This window comes from Oncorhynchus keta, chromosome 1, assembly GCF_023373465.1.
Source record: "Oncorhynchus keta strain PuntledgeMale-10-30-2019 chromosome 1, Oket_V2, whole genome shotgun sequence".
Lineage (NCBI taxonomy): Eukaryota > Metazoa > Chordata > Actinopteri > Salmoniformes > Salmonidae > Oncorhynchus > Oncorhynchus keta.
This window is the reverse complement of record NC_068421.1, coordinates 90,322,465-90,339,338: the sequence shown is the minus strand read 5'-3', so window position 1 is coordinate 90,339,338 and position 16,874 is coordinate 90,322,465. Positions and strand designations below refer to the sequence as shown.

At 51.8% G+C, this 16,874-nt stretch overlaps 1 protein-coding gene across 1 annotated transcript in view; it reads left to right on the top strand.

Moving 5' to 3' along the window:
* Positions 1-14,968, top strand: part of anos1b (anosmin 1b) — a 194,582-nt gene extending 179,614 nt beyond the window's left edge. The window contains exons 10-14 of the mRNA XM_052465113.1: positions 603-697; positions 6,723-6,894; positions 7,153-7,382; positions 7,541-7,682; positions 14,413-14,968. Coding sequence (XP_052321073.1) covers positions 603-697; positions 6,723-6,894; positions 7,153-7,382; positions 7,541-7,681 — 638 coding nt within the window. The 3' untranslated portion in view covers position 7,682; positions 14,413-14,968. The remainder of the gene's footprint in view (positions 1-602; positions 698-6,722; positions 6,895-7,152; positions 7,383-7,540; positions 7,683-14,412) is intronic.
* The last annotated feature ends 1,906 nt before the right edge of the window (positions 14,969-16,874 follow it).

Below are 16,874 nucleotides of genomic sequence, written 5' to 3'. Positions count from 1 at the left end.
GTGTGTGTGTGTGTGTGTGTGTGTGTGTGTGTGTGTGTGTGTGTGTGTGTGTGTGTGTGTGTGTGTGTGTGTGTATGTGTGTGTATGTGTGTGTGTGTGTGTGTGTGTGTGTGTGTGTGTGTGTGTGTGTGTGTGTGTGTGTGTGTGTGTGTGTGTGTGTGTGTGTGTGTGTGTGTGTGTGTGTGTGTGTGTGTGTGTGTGTGTGACAGAGACAGAGAGACAGACAGACAGACAGACAGTTAGAGATAGAGAGCAAAGGAAAGTAAGAGAAAGAGAGAGAGAATGTTCATCTGGGGTTCAACCTAGAGTTCATGGAGAGATGGATCTGGTGAAAGAAGAAGGGGGGAGGGGGGTAGAAAGAGAAAGAGAGGGAGAGAGAGGCTCGTCTGGGGTTCAATGTCGTCAACCTGGAGATGATGTAGAGATGGATCTGGTGAAAGATGTGATGTTGCCTGGATACAGGAGAAGAGTGTGTGGTTGAAGGCCAAAGCGCTCTGGTGACAATGTTAGCAACAGTGTTAGCAATTCAACTGTCAATATGTTTCTCTTCAGCCCTCTTGGTCTACAGCATCATAACACTGTGTCCACCTTCTGTGTTCCAGAAACCTATAAGGACTCCACTACATACGTCCTGAGGTGGTATCCTCATATATGTGCCAGCAACGTCAGCCAGACAGAGAAAAAAGCCACTGTGCAGGTGAGTTGCAGAGCTATAGAATAGAACAGCATTTCCACAACTTCGTTAGGCCAGATGGCTGTTGGCTGATACTGTGAAAGATTCCAATACTGTTTTATATTGGGTTTGCCAACTAAAACTGCTATGTTATATCCCCCAGCTTCTCCACAGTGTGGGACTATTGGATGAGTCATTAGTAAACAGTCCCTCAGCTTCTCCACAGTCTGGGACTAATGATTGAGTCATATTAATAAACAGTCCCTCAGCTTCTCCACAGTCTGGGACTAACGAATGAGTCATTAATAAACAATCCCTCATCTTCTCCACAGTGTGGGACTATTGGATGAGTCATTAGTAAACAGTCCCCCAGCTTCTCCACAGTGTGGGACTATTGGATGAGTCATTAGTAAACAGTCCCTCAGCTTCTCCACAGTCTGGGACTAATGGATGAGTCATATTAATAAACAGTCCCTCAGCTTCTCCACAGTCTGGGACTATTGGATGAGTCATATTAATAAACAGTCCCTCAGCTTCTCCACAGTCTGGGACTAATGGATGAGTCATATTAATAAACAGTCCCTCAGCTTCTCCACAGTCTGGGACTATTGGATGAGTCATTAATAAACAGTCCCTCAGCTTCTCCACAGTCTGGGACTATTGGATGAGTCATTAATAAACAGTCCCTCAGCTTCTCCACAGTGTGGGACTATTGGATGAGTCATTAATAAACAGTCCCTCAGCTTCTCCACAGTCTGGGACTAATGGATGAGTCATATTAATAAACAGTCCCTGAGCTTCTCCACAGTCTGGGACTATTGGATGAGTCATTAGTAAACAGTCCCTCAGCTTCTCCACAGTCTGGGACTATTGGATGAGTCATTAATAAACAGTCCCTCAGCTTCTCCACAGTCTGGGACTAATGAATGAGTCATTAATAAACAGTCCCTCAGCTTCTCCACAGTTTGGGACTATTGGATGAGTCATATTAATAAACAGTCCCTCAGCTTCTCCACAGTCTGGGACTATTGGATGAGTCATATTAATAAACAGTCCCTCAGCTTCTCCACAGTGTGGGACTATTGGATGAGTCATATTAATAAACAGTCCCTCAGCTGGAGTGGACACTAACTTCTTCGTCATAAAAATGAGCCAAAGCAGATCTGTGTCAGAAAGCGGAGCGGCAGCCAAGACCAGAGAGCTGTAGCTGGCTATCTCTCCCACTGCATCCGTCATCAGCTACCCTGGCTGGGGTCTGGCTGAGTCCTGGCTGGGGCCTGGCTGGGGTCTGGCTGGGTCCTGGCTGGGGTCTGGCTGAGGCCTGGCTGAGTCCTGCCTGGGGTCTGGCTGGGGTCTGGCTGAGTCCTGGCTGGGGCCTGGCTGGGGTCTGGCTGGGGTCTGGCTGAGTCCTGGCTGGGGTCTGGCTGGGGCCTGGCTGGGGTCTGGCTGAGTCCTGGCTGGGGGTCTGGCTGGGGCCTGGCTGAGTCCTGGCTGGGGTCTGGCTGGGGCCTGGCTGGTCCTGCCTGGGGCCTGGCTGGGGTCTGGCTGAGTCCTGGCTGGGGTCTGGCTGGGGCCTGGCTGAGGTCTGGCTGAGTCCTGGCTGGGGTCTGGCTGGGGTCTGGCTGGGGCCTGGCTGGGGTCTGGCTGGGGTCTGGCTGGGGTCTGGCTGGGGCCTGGCTGGGGTCTGGCTGGGGCCTGGCTGAGTCCTGGCTGGGGTCTGGCTGGGGCCTGGCTGAGTCCTGGCTGAGTCCTGGCTGGGGTCTGGCTGGGGTCTGGCTGACTCCTGGCTGGGGTCTGGCTGGGGCCTGGCTGAGTCCTGGCTGAGTCCTGGCTGGGGTCTGGCTGGGGCCTGGCTGAGTCCTGGCTGGGGTCTGGCTGGGGTCTGGCTGGGGCCTGGCTGGGGTCTGGCTGAGTCCTGGCTGGGGTCTGGCTGGGGCCTGGCTGAGTCCTGGCTGGGGTCTGGCTGGGGTCTGGCTGGGGCCTGGCTGAGTCCTGGCTGGGGCCTGGCTGGGGTCTGGCTGAGTCCTGGCTGGGGTCTGGCTGGGGCCTGGCTGAGGTCTGGCTGAGTCCTGGCTGGGGTCTGGCTGGGGTCTAGCTGGGGCCTGGCTGGGGTCTGGCTGGGGTCTGGCTGGGGCCTGGCTGGGGTCTGGCTGGGGTCTGGCTGAGTCCTGGCTGGGGTCTGGCTGGGGCCTGGCTGGGGTCTGGCTGAGTCCTGGCTGGGGTCTGGCTGGGGTCTGGCTGGGGTCTGGCTGGGTCTGGCTGGGGCCTGGCTGGGGTCTGGCTGGGGCCTGGCTGGGGTCTGGCTGGGGCCTGGCTGAGTCCTGGCTGGGGTCTGGCTGGGGTCTGGCTGGGGTCTGGCTGGGCCTGGCTGGGGCCTGGCTGGGGTCTGGCTGGGGTCTGGCTGGGGCCTGGCTGGGGCCTGGCTGGGGCCTGGCTGGGGCCTGGCTGGGGTCTGGCTGGGGCCTGGCTGAGTCCTGGCTGGGGCCTGGCTGGGGTCTGGCTGGGTCCTGGCTGGGGCCTGGCTGGGGTCTGGCTGGGGCCTGGCTGGGGCCTGGCTGGGGTCTGGCTGGGGTCTGGCTGAGTCCTGGCTGGGGCCTGGCTGGGGTCTGGCTGAGTCCTGGCTGGGGCCTGGCTGAGTCCTGGCTGGGGTCTGGCTGGGGTCTGGCTGGGGTCTGGCTGAGTCCTGGCTGGGGCCTGGCTGGGGTCTGGCTGGGGCCTGGCTGGGGTCTGGCTGGGGCCTGGCTGAGTCCTGGCTGGGGTCTGGCTGGGGTCTGGCTGAGTCCTGGCTGGGGCCTGGCTGGGGTCTGGCTGGGGTCTGGCTGGGGCCTGGCTGGGGTCTGGCTGGGGCCTGGCTGGGGCCTGGCTGAGTCCTGGCTGGGGCCTGGCTGGGTCTGGCTGGGGCCTGGCTGGGGTCTGGCTGGGGCCTGGCTGGGGCCTGGCTGTGGTCTGGCTGGGGTCTGGCTGGGGTCTGGCTGGGGCCTGGCTGGGGCCTGGCTGGGGCCTGGCTGAGTCCTGGCTGGGGTCTGGCTGGGGTCTGGCTGGGGTCTGGCTGAGTCCTGGCTGGGGTCTGGCTGGGGCCTGGCTGAGTCCTGGCTGGGGGTCTGGCTGGGGCCTGGCTGGGGCCTGGCTGGGTCCTGGCTGGGGCCTGGCTGGGGTCTGGCTGAGTCCTGGCTGGGGCCTCTGGCTGGGGCCTGGCTGAGGTCTGGCTGAGTCCTGGCTGGGGTCTGGCTGGGGTCTAGCTGGGGCCTGGCTGGGGTCTGGCTGGGGTCTGGCTGGGGCCTGGCTGGGGTCTGGCTGGGGTCTGGCTGAGTCCTGGCTGGGGCCTGGCTGAGTCCTGGCTGGGGCCTGGCTGAGTCCTGGCTGGGGCCTGGCTGGGGTCTGGCTGGGGTCTGGCTGGGCCTGGCTGGGGCCTGGCTGGGTCTGGCTGGGGCCTGGCTGGGGTCTGGCTGGGGCCTGGCTGGGTCCTGGCTGGGGTCTGGCTGGGGTCTGGCTGGGGTCTGGCTGAGTCCTGGCTGGGGCCTGGCTGGGGTCTGGCTGGGGTCTGGCTGGGGCCTGGCCGGGGTCTAGCTGGGGCCTGGCTGGGGCCTGGCTGAGTCCTGGCTGGGGCCTGGCTGAGTCCTGGCTGGGGCCTGGCTGGGGTCTGGCTGGGGTCCTGGCTGGGGCCTGGCTGTGGTCTGGCTGGGGTCTGGCTGGGGCCTGGCTGGGGTCTGGCTGGGGTCTGGCTGGGGTCTGGCTGGGTCCTGGCTGGGGCCTGGCTGGTCCTGGCTGGGGCCTGGCTGAGTCCTGGCTGGGGCCTGGCTGTGGTCTGGCTGGGGTCTGGCTGTGGTCTGGCTGGGGCCTGGCTGAGTCCTGGCTGGGGCCTGGCTGAGTCCTGGCTGGGGCCTGGCTGTGGTCTGGTTGGGGTCTTGCTGGGGCCTGGCTGTGGTCTGGCTGGGGCCTGGCTGAGTCCTGGCTGGGGCCTGGCTGAGTCCTGGCTGGGGTCTTGCTGGGGCCTGGCTGTGGTCTGGTTGGGGTCTTGCTGGGGCCTGGCTGTGGTCTGGCTGAGGTGGGCGCTGTGTATGTGTACTAGAACTGTGTGAGAGGTATGAGCCATCGCTTTACGAGAGGGGCTACGGAGATCGAATATTACACCCTGGCACACAGCTCGGCTTTCATCATTTCTCTCTTCTTTTATCATATTTTTGTTCCTGTCTGTTTGACTTTCACATTCTTCCCTCACTTGAGACCAGAGTTGGCTGGCTGACTGGCTGATGTAGAGTTGTTCAGTTGTTCAACTTTTCTGCTCTCTCTCTATCTCCTCTATCTATCTAAGGGCTTATTGGCATGGGAAACATATGTTAACATTGCCAAAGCAAGTGAAATAGATAATAAACTAAGTGAAATAAACAACAAAAATGAACAGTAAACATTACAGAAGTTCCAAAAGAATAAAGATATTTCAAATGTCATATTATGTCTAGAAACAGTGTTGTGACAATGTGCAAATAGTACAAAAGGGAAAATAAATAAGCATAAATATGGGTTGTATTTACAATGGTGTTTGCTCTTCACTGGTTGACCTTTTCTTGTGGCAACAGGTCACAAATCTTGCTGCTGTGATGCACACTGGAGTATTTCACCCAATAGATAAGGGAGTTGATCAAATTTGGATTTGTTTTCAAATTCTTTGTGGTTGTGTGTAATCTGAGGGAAATCAGTGTCTCTAATATGGTCATACATTTGGCAGGAGGTTAGGGAGTTCAGTTTCCACCTCATTTTGTGGGCAGTGAGCACATAGCCTGTCTTCTGTTGAGAGTCAGGTCTGCCTACGGCGGCCTTTCTCAATAGCAAGGCTATGCTCACTGAGTCTGTACATAGTCAAAGCTTTCCTTCAGTTTGGGTCAGTCACAGTGGTCAGGTATTCTGCCAGAATTCTGCATGCAGAGTCTCAATTTGGTGTTTGTTCCATTTGATGAATTCTTGGTTGGTGAGCAGACCCCAGAACTCACAACCATAAAGGGCAATGGATTCTATAACTGATTCAAGTATCTTCAGCCACATCCTAATTGGTATGTCTCAGCTCGTTCACAGCTTTGTGGAAGTTACCTGTGGCGCTGATGTTTAGGCCGTGGTATGTATAGTTTTTTGTGTGCTCTCGGGCAACGGTGTCTAGATGGAATTTGTATTTGTTGTCCTGGCAACTGGACCTTTTTTGGAACACCAGTATTTTTGTCTTACGGAGATTTACTGTCAGGGCCCAGGTCTGTCAGGGCCCAGGTCTGTCAGGGCCCAGGTCTGTCAGGGCCCAGGTCTGACAGGGCCCAGGTCTGACAGGGCCCAGGTCTGACAGGGCCCAGGTCTGACAGGGCCCAGGTCTGTCAGGGCCCAGGTCTGTCAGGGCCCAGGTCTGTCAGGGCCCAGGTCTGTCAGGGCCCAGGTCTGTCAGGGCCCAGGTCTGTCAGGGCCCAGGTCTGTCAGGGCCCAGGTCTGACAGAATCTGTGCAGAAGATCTAGATGCTGCTATAGGCCCTCTTTGGCCCTCCCCCAGATCATCATCGATCTCTCTCCCTCACGTCTCTCTCTCTGTCTCTCCCCCCAGCAGAACTCTCTCCATGTGAGTTTGAGTACTGTGATGGTGATGAATAGTACCACAGCAGTGTGAGCGGGACTTCACTCTCTTCTCTCTCACAACTAATGGACTTTGTCTTGGTTCTATGGCCTTGGAGAACATTTGGCTCTGCGCCAGTAGGATATTTAGATTCCACTCCCTCCCTTTTTGTATGGGTGTCTCTCTGTCTCTCTCCGAGCTATCTCTCCCCTATCTCTTTATCTCTCCCCTATCTCTCTCCAGCCTATCTCTCAAGGGTGGCAGGTAGCCTAGTGGTTAGAGGGTTGGGCCAGTAGCCAAAGGGTTGCTGGATTGAATCCCCGAGCTGACACGGTAAACATCTGTCGTTCTGCCCCTGAACAAGGCAGTTAACCCACTGTTCCACGGTGGGCTGTCATTGTAAATAAGAACGTGTTCTTAACTAATTTGCCTCTTCACCTCACTCCTCGTTTCTCCTCTCAGGGAACACATTATGTTATCACTGGGCTGCTGTTCGCTTGTAAGTACCGGATCGCTGTGGCGCTCGTAGCACCAGAGGGGGATCAGAGGTCAGAAGCTTTTACTGCGGTAACGACCCCACCTTGTTCTGCGGTCATGGCGAGAGGGGGCAAGGCCTTGCCCTGTGCCAGAGAAGGTATCCCAAGCGCCACACATGCCGTAAAACACAGCATGAAGAAAGTGAATATCTGACAGACTGATTGAGTATCAGGAGGAGTGTGAATACACTATTTCTGCACAGCTTCTTACTCTCAATGACAATTATATACGTTTTATCTATGATTCTATGACCTTTGAAATATTTAGGTCCTTTGTTATGTACGAACTGTAGTTATATTGTGGGTCAAAATTATTATTTAGTAACGATGTGTAAATGTGGGTTTTCCTGTGTCAGAGCGCCCCCTGGTGTCCAAGAAGGTGGTACTGCGTCCTGAGAAGCTGACTGCAGAGTTCCACACGGTCAACGGTTCCCTGCAGGGCCTGTTCCGCTGGCAGCTCTCCCAGACTGCACCGGGGCAGACGCCCATCGCAGGGTTCCAGTTTTCCTGGGTGCAGGTGTCCTCTAGCACCATGGCAACGGCAGGACAGGACACCCGTGTCTCTCAGACACAGATAGTAGCCCCGGTGAGAACGAGTGTGTGTGTGTGTGTGTGTGTGTGTGTGTGTGTGTGTGTGTGTGTGTGTGTGTGTGTGTGTGTGTGTGTGTGTGTGTGTGATCATCTCTGACTGTAAGCCATCCCTATATTTCCCTCCCTGTGTACTCATGTACTGTTCTCCACCAGGACCAGCGCTCTCTGACAGTGGAGTGGCTGCAGCCAGACAGTGTGTATAAGCTACAGGTCCAGGTGCTGTCAGCAGGTGGCAGTGGCCTCTCAGTGGCCAGGACACTCCATACACCTCACCTCAACACCACTCTGTTATGAGGTACTGCTGCAGGGCCTAACATCACATACACCTCCCCTCAACACCACTCTGCTATGAGGTACTGCTGCAGGGCCTAACATCACATACACCTCCCCTCAACACCACTCTGCTATGAGGTACTGCTGCAGGGCCTAACATCACATACACCTCCCCTCAACACCACTCTGCTATGAGGTACTGCTGCAGGGCCTAACATCACATACACCTCCCCTCAACACCACTCTGCTATGAGGTACTGCTGCAGGGCCTAACATCACATACACCTCCCCTCAACACCACTCTGCTATGAGGTACTGCTGCAGGGCCTAACATCACATACACCTCCCTCAACACCACTCTGTTATGAGGTACTGCTGCAGGGCCTAACATCACATACACCTCCCCTCAACACCACTCTGTTATGAGGTACTGCTGCAGGGCCTAACATCACATACACCTCCCCTCAACACCACTCTGCTATGAGGTACTGCTGCAGGGCCTAACATCACATACACCTCCCTCAACACCACTCTGTTATGAGGTACTGCTGCAGGGCCTAACATCACATACACCTCCCCTCAACACCACTCTGTTATGAGGTACTGCTGCAGGGCCTAACATCACATACACCTCCCCTCAACACCACTCTGCTATGAGGTACTGCTGCAGGGCCTAACATCACATACACCTCCCCTCAACACCACTCTGCTATGAGGTACTGCTGCAGGGTCTAACATCACATACACCTCCCTCAACACCACTCTGCTATGAGGTACTGCTGCAGGGCCTAACATCACATACACCTCCCCTCAACACCACTCTGTTATGAGGTACTGCTGCAGGGCCTAACATCACATACACCTCCCTCAACACCACTCTGTTATGAGGTACTGCTGCAGGGCCTAACATCACATACACCTCCCCTCAACACCACTCTGCTATGAGGTACTGCTGCAGGGCCTAACATCACATACACCTCCCCTCAACACCACTCTGCTATGAGGTACTGCTGCAGGGCCTAACATCACATACACCTCCCTCAACACCACTCTGCTATGAGGTACTGCTGCAGGGCCTAACATCATACACCTCCCCTCAACACCACTCTGTTATGAGGTACTGCTGCAGGGCCTAACATCACATACACCTCCCCTCAACACCACTCTGCTATGAGGTACTGCTGCAGGGCCTAACATCACATACACCTCCCCTCAACACCACTCTGTTATGAGGTACTGCTGCAGGGCCTAACATCACATACACCTCCCCTCAACACCACTCTGCTATGAGGTACTGCTGCAGGGCCTAACATCACATACACCTCCCCTCAACACCACTCTGCTATGAGGTACTGCTGCAGGGCCTAACATCACATACACCTCCCCTCAACACCACTCTGCTATGAGGTACTGCTGCAGGGCCTAACATCACATACACCTCCCCTCAACACCACTCTGTTATGAGGTACTGCTGCAGGGCCTAACATCACATACACCTCCCCTCAACACCACTCTCCTATGAGGTACTGCTGCAGGGCCTAACATCACATACACCTCCCCTCAACACCACTCTGTTATGAGGTACTGCTGCAGGGCCTAACATCACATACACCTCCCCTCAACACCACTCTGTTATGAGGTACTGCTGCAGGGCCTAACATCACATACACCTCCCCTCAACACCACTCTGTTATGAGGTACTGCTGCAGGGCCTAACATCACATACACCTCCCCTCAACACCACTCTGCTATGAGGTACTGCTGCAGGGCCTAACATCACATACACCTCCCCTCAACACCACTCTGCTATGAGGTACTGCTGCAGGGCCTAACATCACATACACCTCCCCTCAACACCACTCTGCTATGAGGTACTGCTGCAGGGCCTAACATCACATACACCTCCCTCAACACCACTCTGTTATGAGGTACTGCTGCAGGGCCTAACATCACATACACCTCCCTCAACACCACTCTGTTATGAGGTACTGCTGCAGGGTCTAACATCACATACACCTCCCCTCAACACCACTCTGCTATGAGGTACTGCTGCAGGGCCTAACATCACATACACCTCCCCTCAACACCACTCTGCTATGAGGTACTGCTGCAGGGCCTAACATCACATACACCTCCCTCAACACCACTCTGTTATGAGGTACTGCTGCAGGGCCTAACATCACATACACCTCCCCTCAACACCACTCTGCTATGAGGTACTGCTGCAGGGCCTAACATCACATACACCTCCCTCAACACCACTCTGTTATGAGGTACTGCTGCAGGGCCTAACATCACATACACCTCCCCTCAACACCACTCTGTTATGAGGTACTGCTGCAGGGCCTAACATCACATACACCTCCCCTCAACACCACTCTGTTATGAGGTACTGCTGCAGGGCCTAACATCACATACACCTCCCCTCAACACCACTCTGCTATGAGGTACTGCTGCAGGGCCTAACATCACATACACCTCCCTCAACACCACTCTGTTATGAGGTACTGCTGCAGGGCCTAACATCACATACACCTCCCCTCAACACCACTCTGTTATGAGGTACTGCTGCAGGGCCTAACATCACATACACCTCCCTCAACACCACTCTGCTATGAGGTACTGCTGCAGGGTCTAACATCACATACACCTCCCCTCAACACCACTCTGCTATGAGGTACTGCTGCAGGGCCTAACATCACATACACCTCCCCTCAACACCACTCTGTTATGAGGTACTGCTGCAGGGCCTAACATCACATACACCTCCCTCAACACCACTCTGTTATGAGGTACTGCTGCAGGGCCTAACATCACATACACCTCCCCTCAACACCACTCTGTTATGAGGTACTGCTGCAGGGCCTAACATCACATACACCTCCCCTCAACACCACTCTGCTATGAGGTACTGCTGCAGGGCCTAACATCACATACACCTCCCCTCAACACCACTCTGTTATGAGGTACTGCTGCAGGGCCTAACATCACATACACCTCCCCTCAACACCACTCTGTTATGAGGTACTGCTGCAGGGCCTAACATCACATACACCTCCCCTCAACACCACTCTGTTATGAGGTACTGCTGCAGGGCCTAACATCACATACACCTCCCCTCAACACCACTCTGCTATGAGGTACTGCTGCAGGGCCTAACATCACATACACCTCCCCTCAACACCACTCTGCTATGAGGTACTGCTGCAGGGCCTAACATCACATACACCTCCCTCAACACCACTCTGCTATGAGGTACTGCTGCAGGGCCTAACATCACATACACCTCCCCTCAACACCACTCTGCTATGAGGTACTGCTGCAGGGCCTAACATCACATACACCTCCCTCAACACCACTCTGTTATGAGGTACTGCTGCAGGGCCTAACATCACATACACCTCCCCTCAACACCACTCTGCTATGAGGTACTGCTGCAGGGCCTAACATCACATACACCTCCCTCAACACCACTCTGCTATGAGGTACTGCTGCAGGGCCTAACATCACATACACCTCCCCTCAACACCACTCTGCTATGAGGTACTGCTGCAGGGCCTAACATCACATACACCTCCCCTCAACACCACTCTGTTATGAGGTACTGCTGCAGGGCCTAACATCACATACACCTCCCCTCAACACCACTCTGCTATGAGGTACTGCTGCAGGGCCTAACATCACATACACCTCCCCTCAACACCACTCTGTTATGAGGTACTGCTGCAGGGCCTAACATCACATACACCTCCCCTCAACACCACTCTGTTATGAGGTACTGCTGCAGGGCCTAACATCACATACACCTCCCCTCAACACCACTCTGTTATGAGGTACTGCTGCAGGGCCTAACATCACATACACCTCCCCTCAACACCACTCTGCTATGAGGTACTGCTGCAGGGCCTAACATCACATACACCTCCCCTCAACACCACTCTGCTATGAGGTACTGCTGCAGGGCCTAACATCACATACACCTCCCTCAACACCACTCTGCTATGAGGTACTGCTGCAGGGCCTAACATCACATACACCTCCCCTCAACACCACTCTGTTATGAGGTACTGCTGCAGGGCCTAACATCACATACACCTCCCTCAACACCACTCTGTTATGAGGTACTGCTGCAGGGTCTAACATCACATACACCTCCCCTCAACACCACTCTGCTATGAGGTACTGCTGCAGGGCCTAACATCACATACACCTCCCCTCAACACCACTCTGCTATGAGGTACTGCTGCAGGGCCTAACATCACATACACCTCCCTCAACACCACTCTGTTATGAGGTACTGCTGCAGGGCCTAACATCACATACACCTCCCCTCAACACCACTCTGCTATGAGGTACTGCTGCAGGGCCTAACATCACATACACCTCCCCTCAACACCACTCTGTTATGAGGTACTGCTGCAGGGCCTAACATCACATACACCTCCCCTCAACACCACTCTGTTATGAGGTACTGCTGCAGGGCCTAACATCACATACACCTCCCCTCAACACCACTCTGTTATGAGGTACTGCTGCAGGGCCTAACATCACATACACCTCCCTCAACACCACTCTGCTATGAGGTACTGCTGCAGGGCCTAACATCACATACACCTCCCTCAACACCACTCTGTTATGAGGTACTGCTGCAGGGCCTAACATCACATACACCTCCCCTCAACACCACTCTGTTATGAGGTACTGCTGCAGGGCCTAACATCACATACACCTCCCCTCAACACCACTCTGCTATGAGGTACTGCTGCAGGGTCTAACATCACATACACCTCCCCTCAACACCACTCTGCTATGAGGTACTGCTGCAGGGCCTAACATCACATACACCTCCCCTCAACACCACTCTGTTATGAGGTACTGCTGCAGGGCCTAACATCACATACACCTCCCCTCAACACCACTCTGTTATGAGGTACTGCTGCAGGGCCTAACATCACATACACCTCCCCTCAACACCACTCTGTTATGAGGTACTGCTGCAGGGCCTAACATCACATACACCTCCCCTCAACACCACTCTGCTATGAGGTACTGCTGCAGGGCCTAACATCACATACACCTCCCTCAACACCACTCTGTTATGAGGTACTGCTGCAGGGCCTAACATCACATACACCTCCCTCAACACCACTCTGCTATGAGGTACTGCTGCAGGGCCTAACATCACATACACCTCCCCTCAACACCACTCTGCTATGAGGTACTGCTGCAGGGCCTAACATCACATACACCTCCCCTCAACACCACTCTGTTATGAGGTACTGCTGCAGGGCCTAACATCACATACACCTCACCTCAACACCACTCTGCTATGAGGTACTGCTGCAGGGCCTAACATCGTAAACAAAAGACAAACCACTCACTGACACACTACAGCACTGTTTCCTAAAGAGCCAATGTCTACGGGGTAAAAATAACATTCATACATTTGACTGGCACTGCTCAAAACATAACACCATTCTGAAATCCCCACATACTTCCTTTCAGAGGGTGTTTGACCTCTCAGGACCATGTTGGCGAGAGAGAGCCAGAGAGAGAGCCAGAGAGAGAGAGAGAGAGAGCCAGAGAGAGAGAGAGAGAGCCAGAGAGAGAGCCAGAGAGATACAGCGTTGTGTGTGTGTGTGTGTTGTTAGTACTCGTTGGAGTGTGTGAGAGAACAGATCTTCTAGTTGGAGTCATTGATTCAGTAATGTATTCTGTATTGGAAACCTGGCGACAGCAGAACTCTCTCCATGTGAGTTTGAGTACTGTGATGGTGATGAATAGTACCACAGCAGTGTGTGCGGGACTTCACTCACTTCTCTCTCACAACTAATGGACTTTGTCTTGGTTCTATGGCCTTGGAGAACATTTGGCTCTGCGCCAGTAGGATATTTGAATTCCACTCCCTCCCTCCGTCTGAGTATTCTTGGCAGGTCAGAATTATAATAAATATTCTAGTTCTAATTCTAGAGTTCCTGGACTGCTAGATGTTTCTGGAACAAATAGTTAGTTCCTCAGAGAGAGAGAGAGAGAGAGAGAGAGAGAGAGAGAGAGAGAGAGAGAGAGAGAGAGAGAGAGAGAGAGAGAGAGACTCCCAGAGACACTCCTGGTGTGGTGTTCCAGACCTCCCAGTTAGGACTGACACCGCCAGGAGAACTGTGGGAGCACTGGGAGAGAGAGGGAGGCGAAGAGGGAGAATCAAAAGCTTTGGTACCTCAACAGAAAGAGCCTGCTTTTGTTTAACTTTGATAGAAGATGGAGGTCTCCCAAATCTGTGCAACTAATCGCAAAATGTCAAAGTGAATCTACAGGGATTTTGTTGTTATCAGCTGTCTGCGTATTTAAGGAATACGACTCTTCGACCTGTAGCACACAGTACACTCCTTTCAGCCAGGGCCGTAGGTGTTGCAGCCAAGCGTAGTACTTCACATACAGAACAGGGAGTCATTGTAGAAATGTATATATATATATATATTATACAGAACAGGGAGTCATTGTAGAAATGTATATATATATATATTATACAGAACAGGGAGTCATTGTAGAAATGTATATATATATATATATTATACAGAACAGGGAGTCATTGTAGAAATGTATATATATATATTATACAGAACAGGGAGTCATTGTAGAAATGTATCTTACTTCTGTTCCAGTGTTTGTTTTGATTTGCATTAAATTACACTGATTACTTCAATCATATATAACCCCTGTCTGATCCCACCAATCATCCTCTGTCTGTTTTCCAGGCTCCTCCCCCCAACGTGCTTCGTCCTCTGCTGCTCGTCATCACTAACGCCGTAGTGTGTATTGAGAACACCACCTCCACTAAAACAAACACACACACACACACGCACACCAATGCCGTGCCAGTGCTGCACTGCTCTCCTTATCACACAGAGAACGAATCGCCTTTACCTGAAATATCAAGTGAATCTATACCATGGCCATTACACTTACAATACATGTATGTTTATTGTTTAGAGATGATACTTTTCAGTCGTGTATAATGTAATCATAGTTTACACACGTAAAGAAAAATATATAGCACTGATGTATGTAGTCATACCAAACTGTCTGTGTTTTTCATTGATCTCTACACAGTATGTTCCTGAAAGTAAAATGGCCTGGCGTAAAGCAGTTTGTAACCTGTTGTAGTTTAGTATCTTTGTAATATTGCGCTATAAGTTATTATTTCAGGCATATGATAACCCCAGCAGTGACTTTGATGTATGTAACCCTGTTATATATCGTTGTTCCAGTTTTATTTATTGTGTTGTAATTAAAGAGTATTGTAATATGTGATGTTTTAATGACCTGGAGCTTATTCAAGAGTATTATAATATGGTGTTTTAATGACCTCGGGCTGACCCTCAACACAGGGGCCCCTCATGGGTGCATGCTTAGTCCCCTCCTGTACTCCCTGTTCGCCCACGACTGCGTGACCGTGCGCGACTCCAACACCTTCATACATTTTTTACTGCAGTGGGCTAAATCAAGGTCACAAGGTTGGTGTTTCTGGGTAGTCCTAAACAAATCTACTTTGACACAAAAGTATACACCTCAAAACACATGGTTATGGACTTAAAAAAAGAAGACACCTGTACCATGTCAGATAAAGATTTGAAATGTATTCCATTTTTAGTTTGCACCCCCAATACATATACACACACACACACACACACCTCACAGAAGACTGAAATATAACAAAGCCGTTTGACATAGAAACACCTGATTTTCGGCAGGTAAAAAAAATATATATATATATATATATATTATTACAATTCTGAAAGATATGAATGACATTCCACCCATGAGGCCACTAGAGGGTGATTTGGTCATTTGACTGCAGTAAAGGGTAGTTTTCTGACGACAAGACGGGGGTAGGCCTGATCACCAACGACGATGAGACAGTTGAAGTCGGAAGTTTACATACACTTAGGAGTCATTAAAACTAATTTTTCAACCACTCCACAAATTTCTTGTTAACAAACTTTAGTTTTGTCAAGTCGGTTAAGACATCTACTTTGTGCATGACCAAAGTCATTTTTCCAACAATTGTATACAGACAGTTTATTTCACTGTATCACAATTCCAGTGGGTCAGAAGTTTACATACACTAAGTTGACTGTGCCTTTAAACAGCTTGGAAAAATGGCTTTAGAAGCTTCTGATAGGCTTGACGATTGACATCATTTGAGTCCTTTGGAGGTGTACCTGTGGATGTATTTCAAGGCCGACCTTCACACTCAGTGCCTCTTTGCTTGACATCATGGGAAAATCAAAAGAAATCAGCCAAGACCTCGGAAAGGAAATTGTAGACCTCCACAAGTCTGGTTCATCCTTTGGAGCAATTTGCAAACGCCTGAAGGTACCACGTTCATCTGTACAAACAATAGTAAGCAAGAATACCACTCAGGAAGGAGACGCATTCTGTCTCCTAGAGATGAACGTACTTTGGTGCGAAAAGTGCAAATCAATCCAAGAACAACAGCAAAGGACCTTGTGAAAATACTAGAGGAAACAGGTAAAAGTATCTATATCCACAGTAAAACGAGTCCTATATTGACATAACCTGAAAGGCCGTTCAGCAAGGAAGAAGCCACTGCTCCAAAACTGCCATAAAAAAAACTGACTACGGTTTGCAAATGCACATGGGGACAAAGATCATACTTTTTGGAGAAATGTCCTCTGGTCTGATTAAATAAAAATAGAACTGTTTGGCCATAATGACCATCGTTATGTTTGGAGGAAAAAGGGGGAGGCTTGCAAGCCTTAGAACACCTTCCCAACAGTGAAGCACGGGGGTGGCAGCATCATGTTGTGGGGGTGCTCTGCTGCAGGAGGGACCGGTGCACTTCACAAAATAGATGGCATCATGAGGGAGGAAAATTATGTGTATATATTGAAGCAAGATCAAGACATCAGTCAGGAATTTAAAGCTCAGTTGCAAATGGGTTTTCCAAATGGACAATGACCCCAAGCATACTTCCAAAGTTGTGGAAAAATGGCTTAAGGACAACAAAGTCAAGGTATTGGAGTGGCCATCACAAAGCCTTGACCTCAATCATATAGAAAATGTGTGGGCAGAACTGAAAAAGCATGTATGCGAGCAAGGAGGCCTACAAACCTGACTCGGTTACACCAGCTCTGTCAGGAGGAATGGGGCAAAATTCACCCAACTTATTGTGGGAAGCTTGTGGAAGGCTACC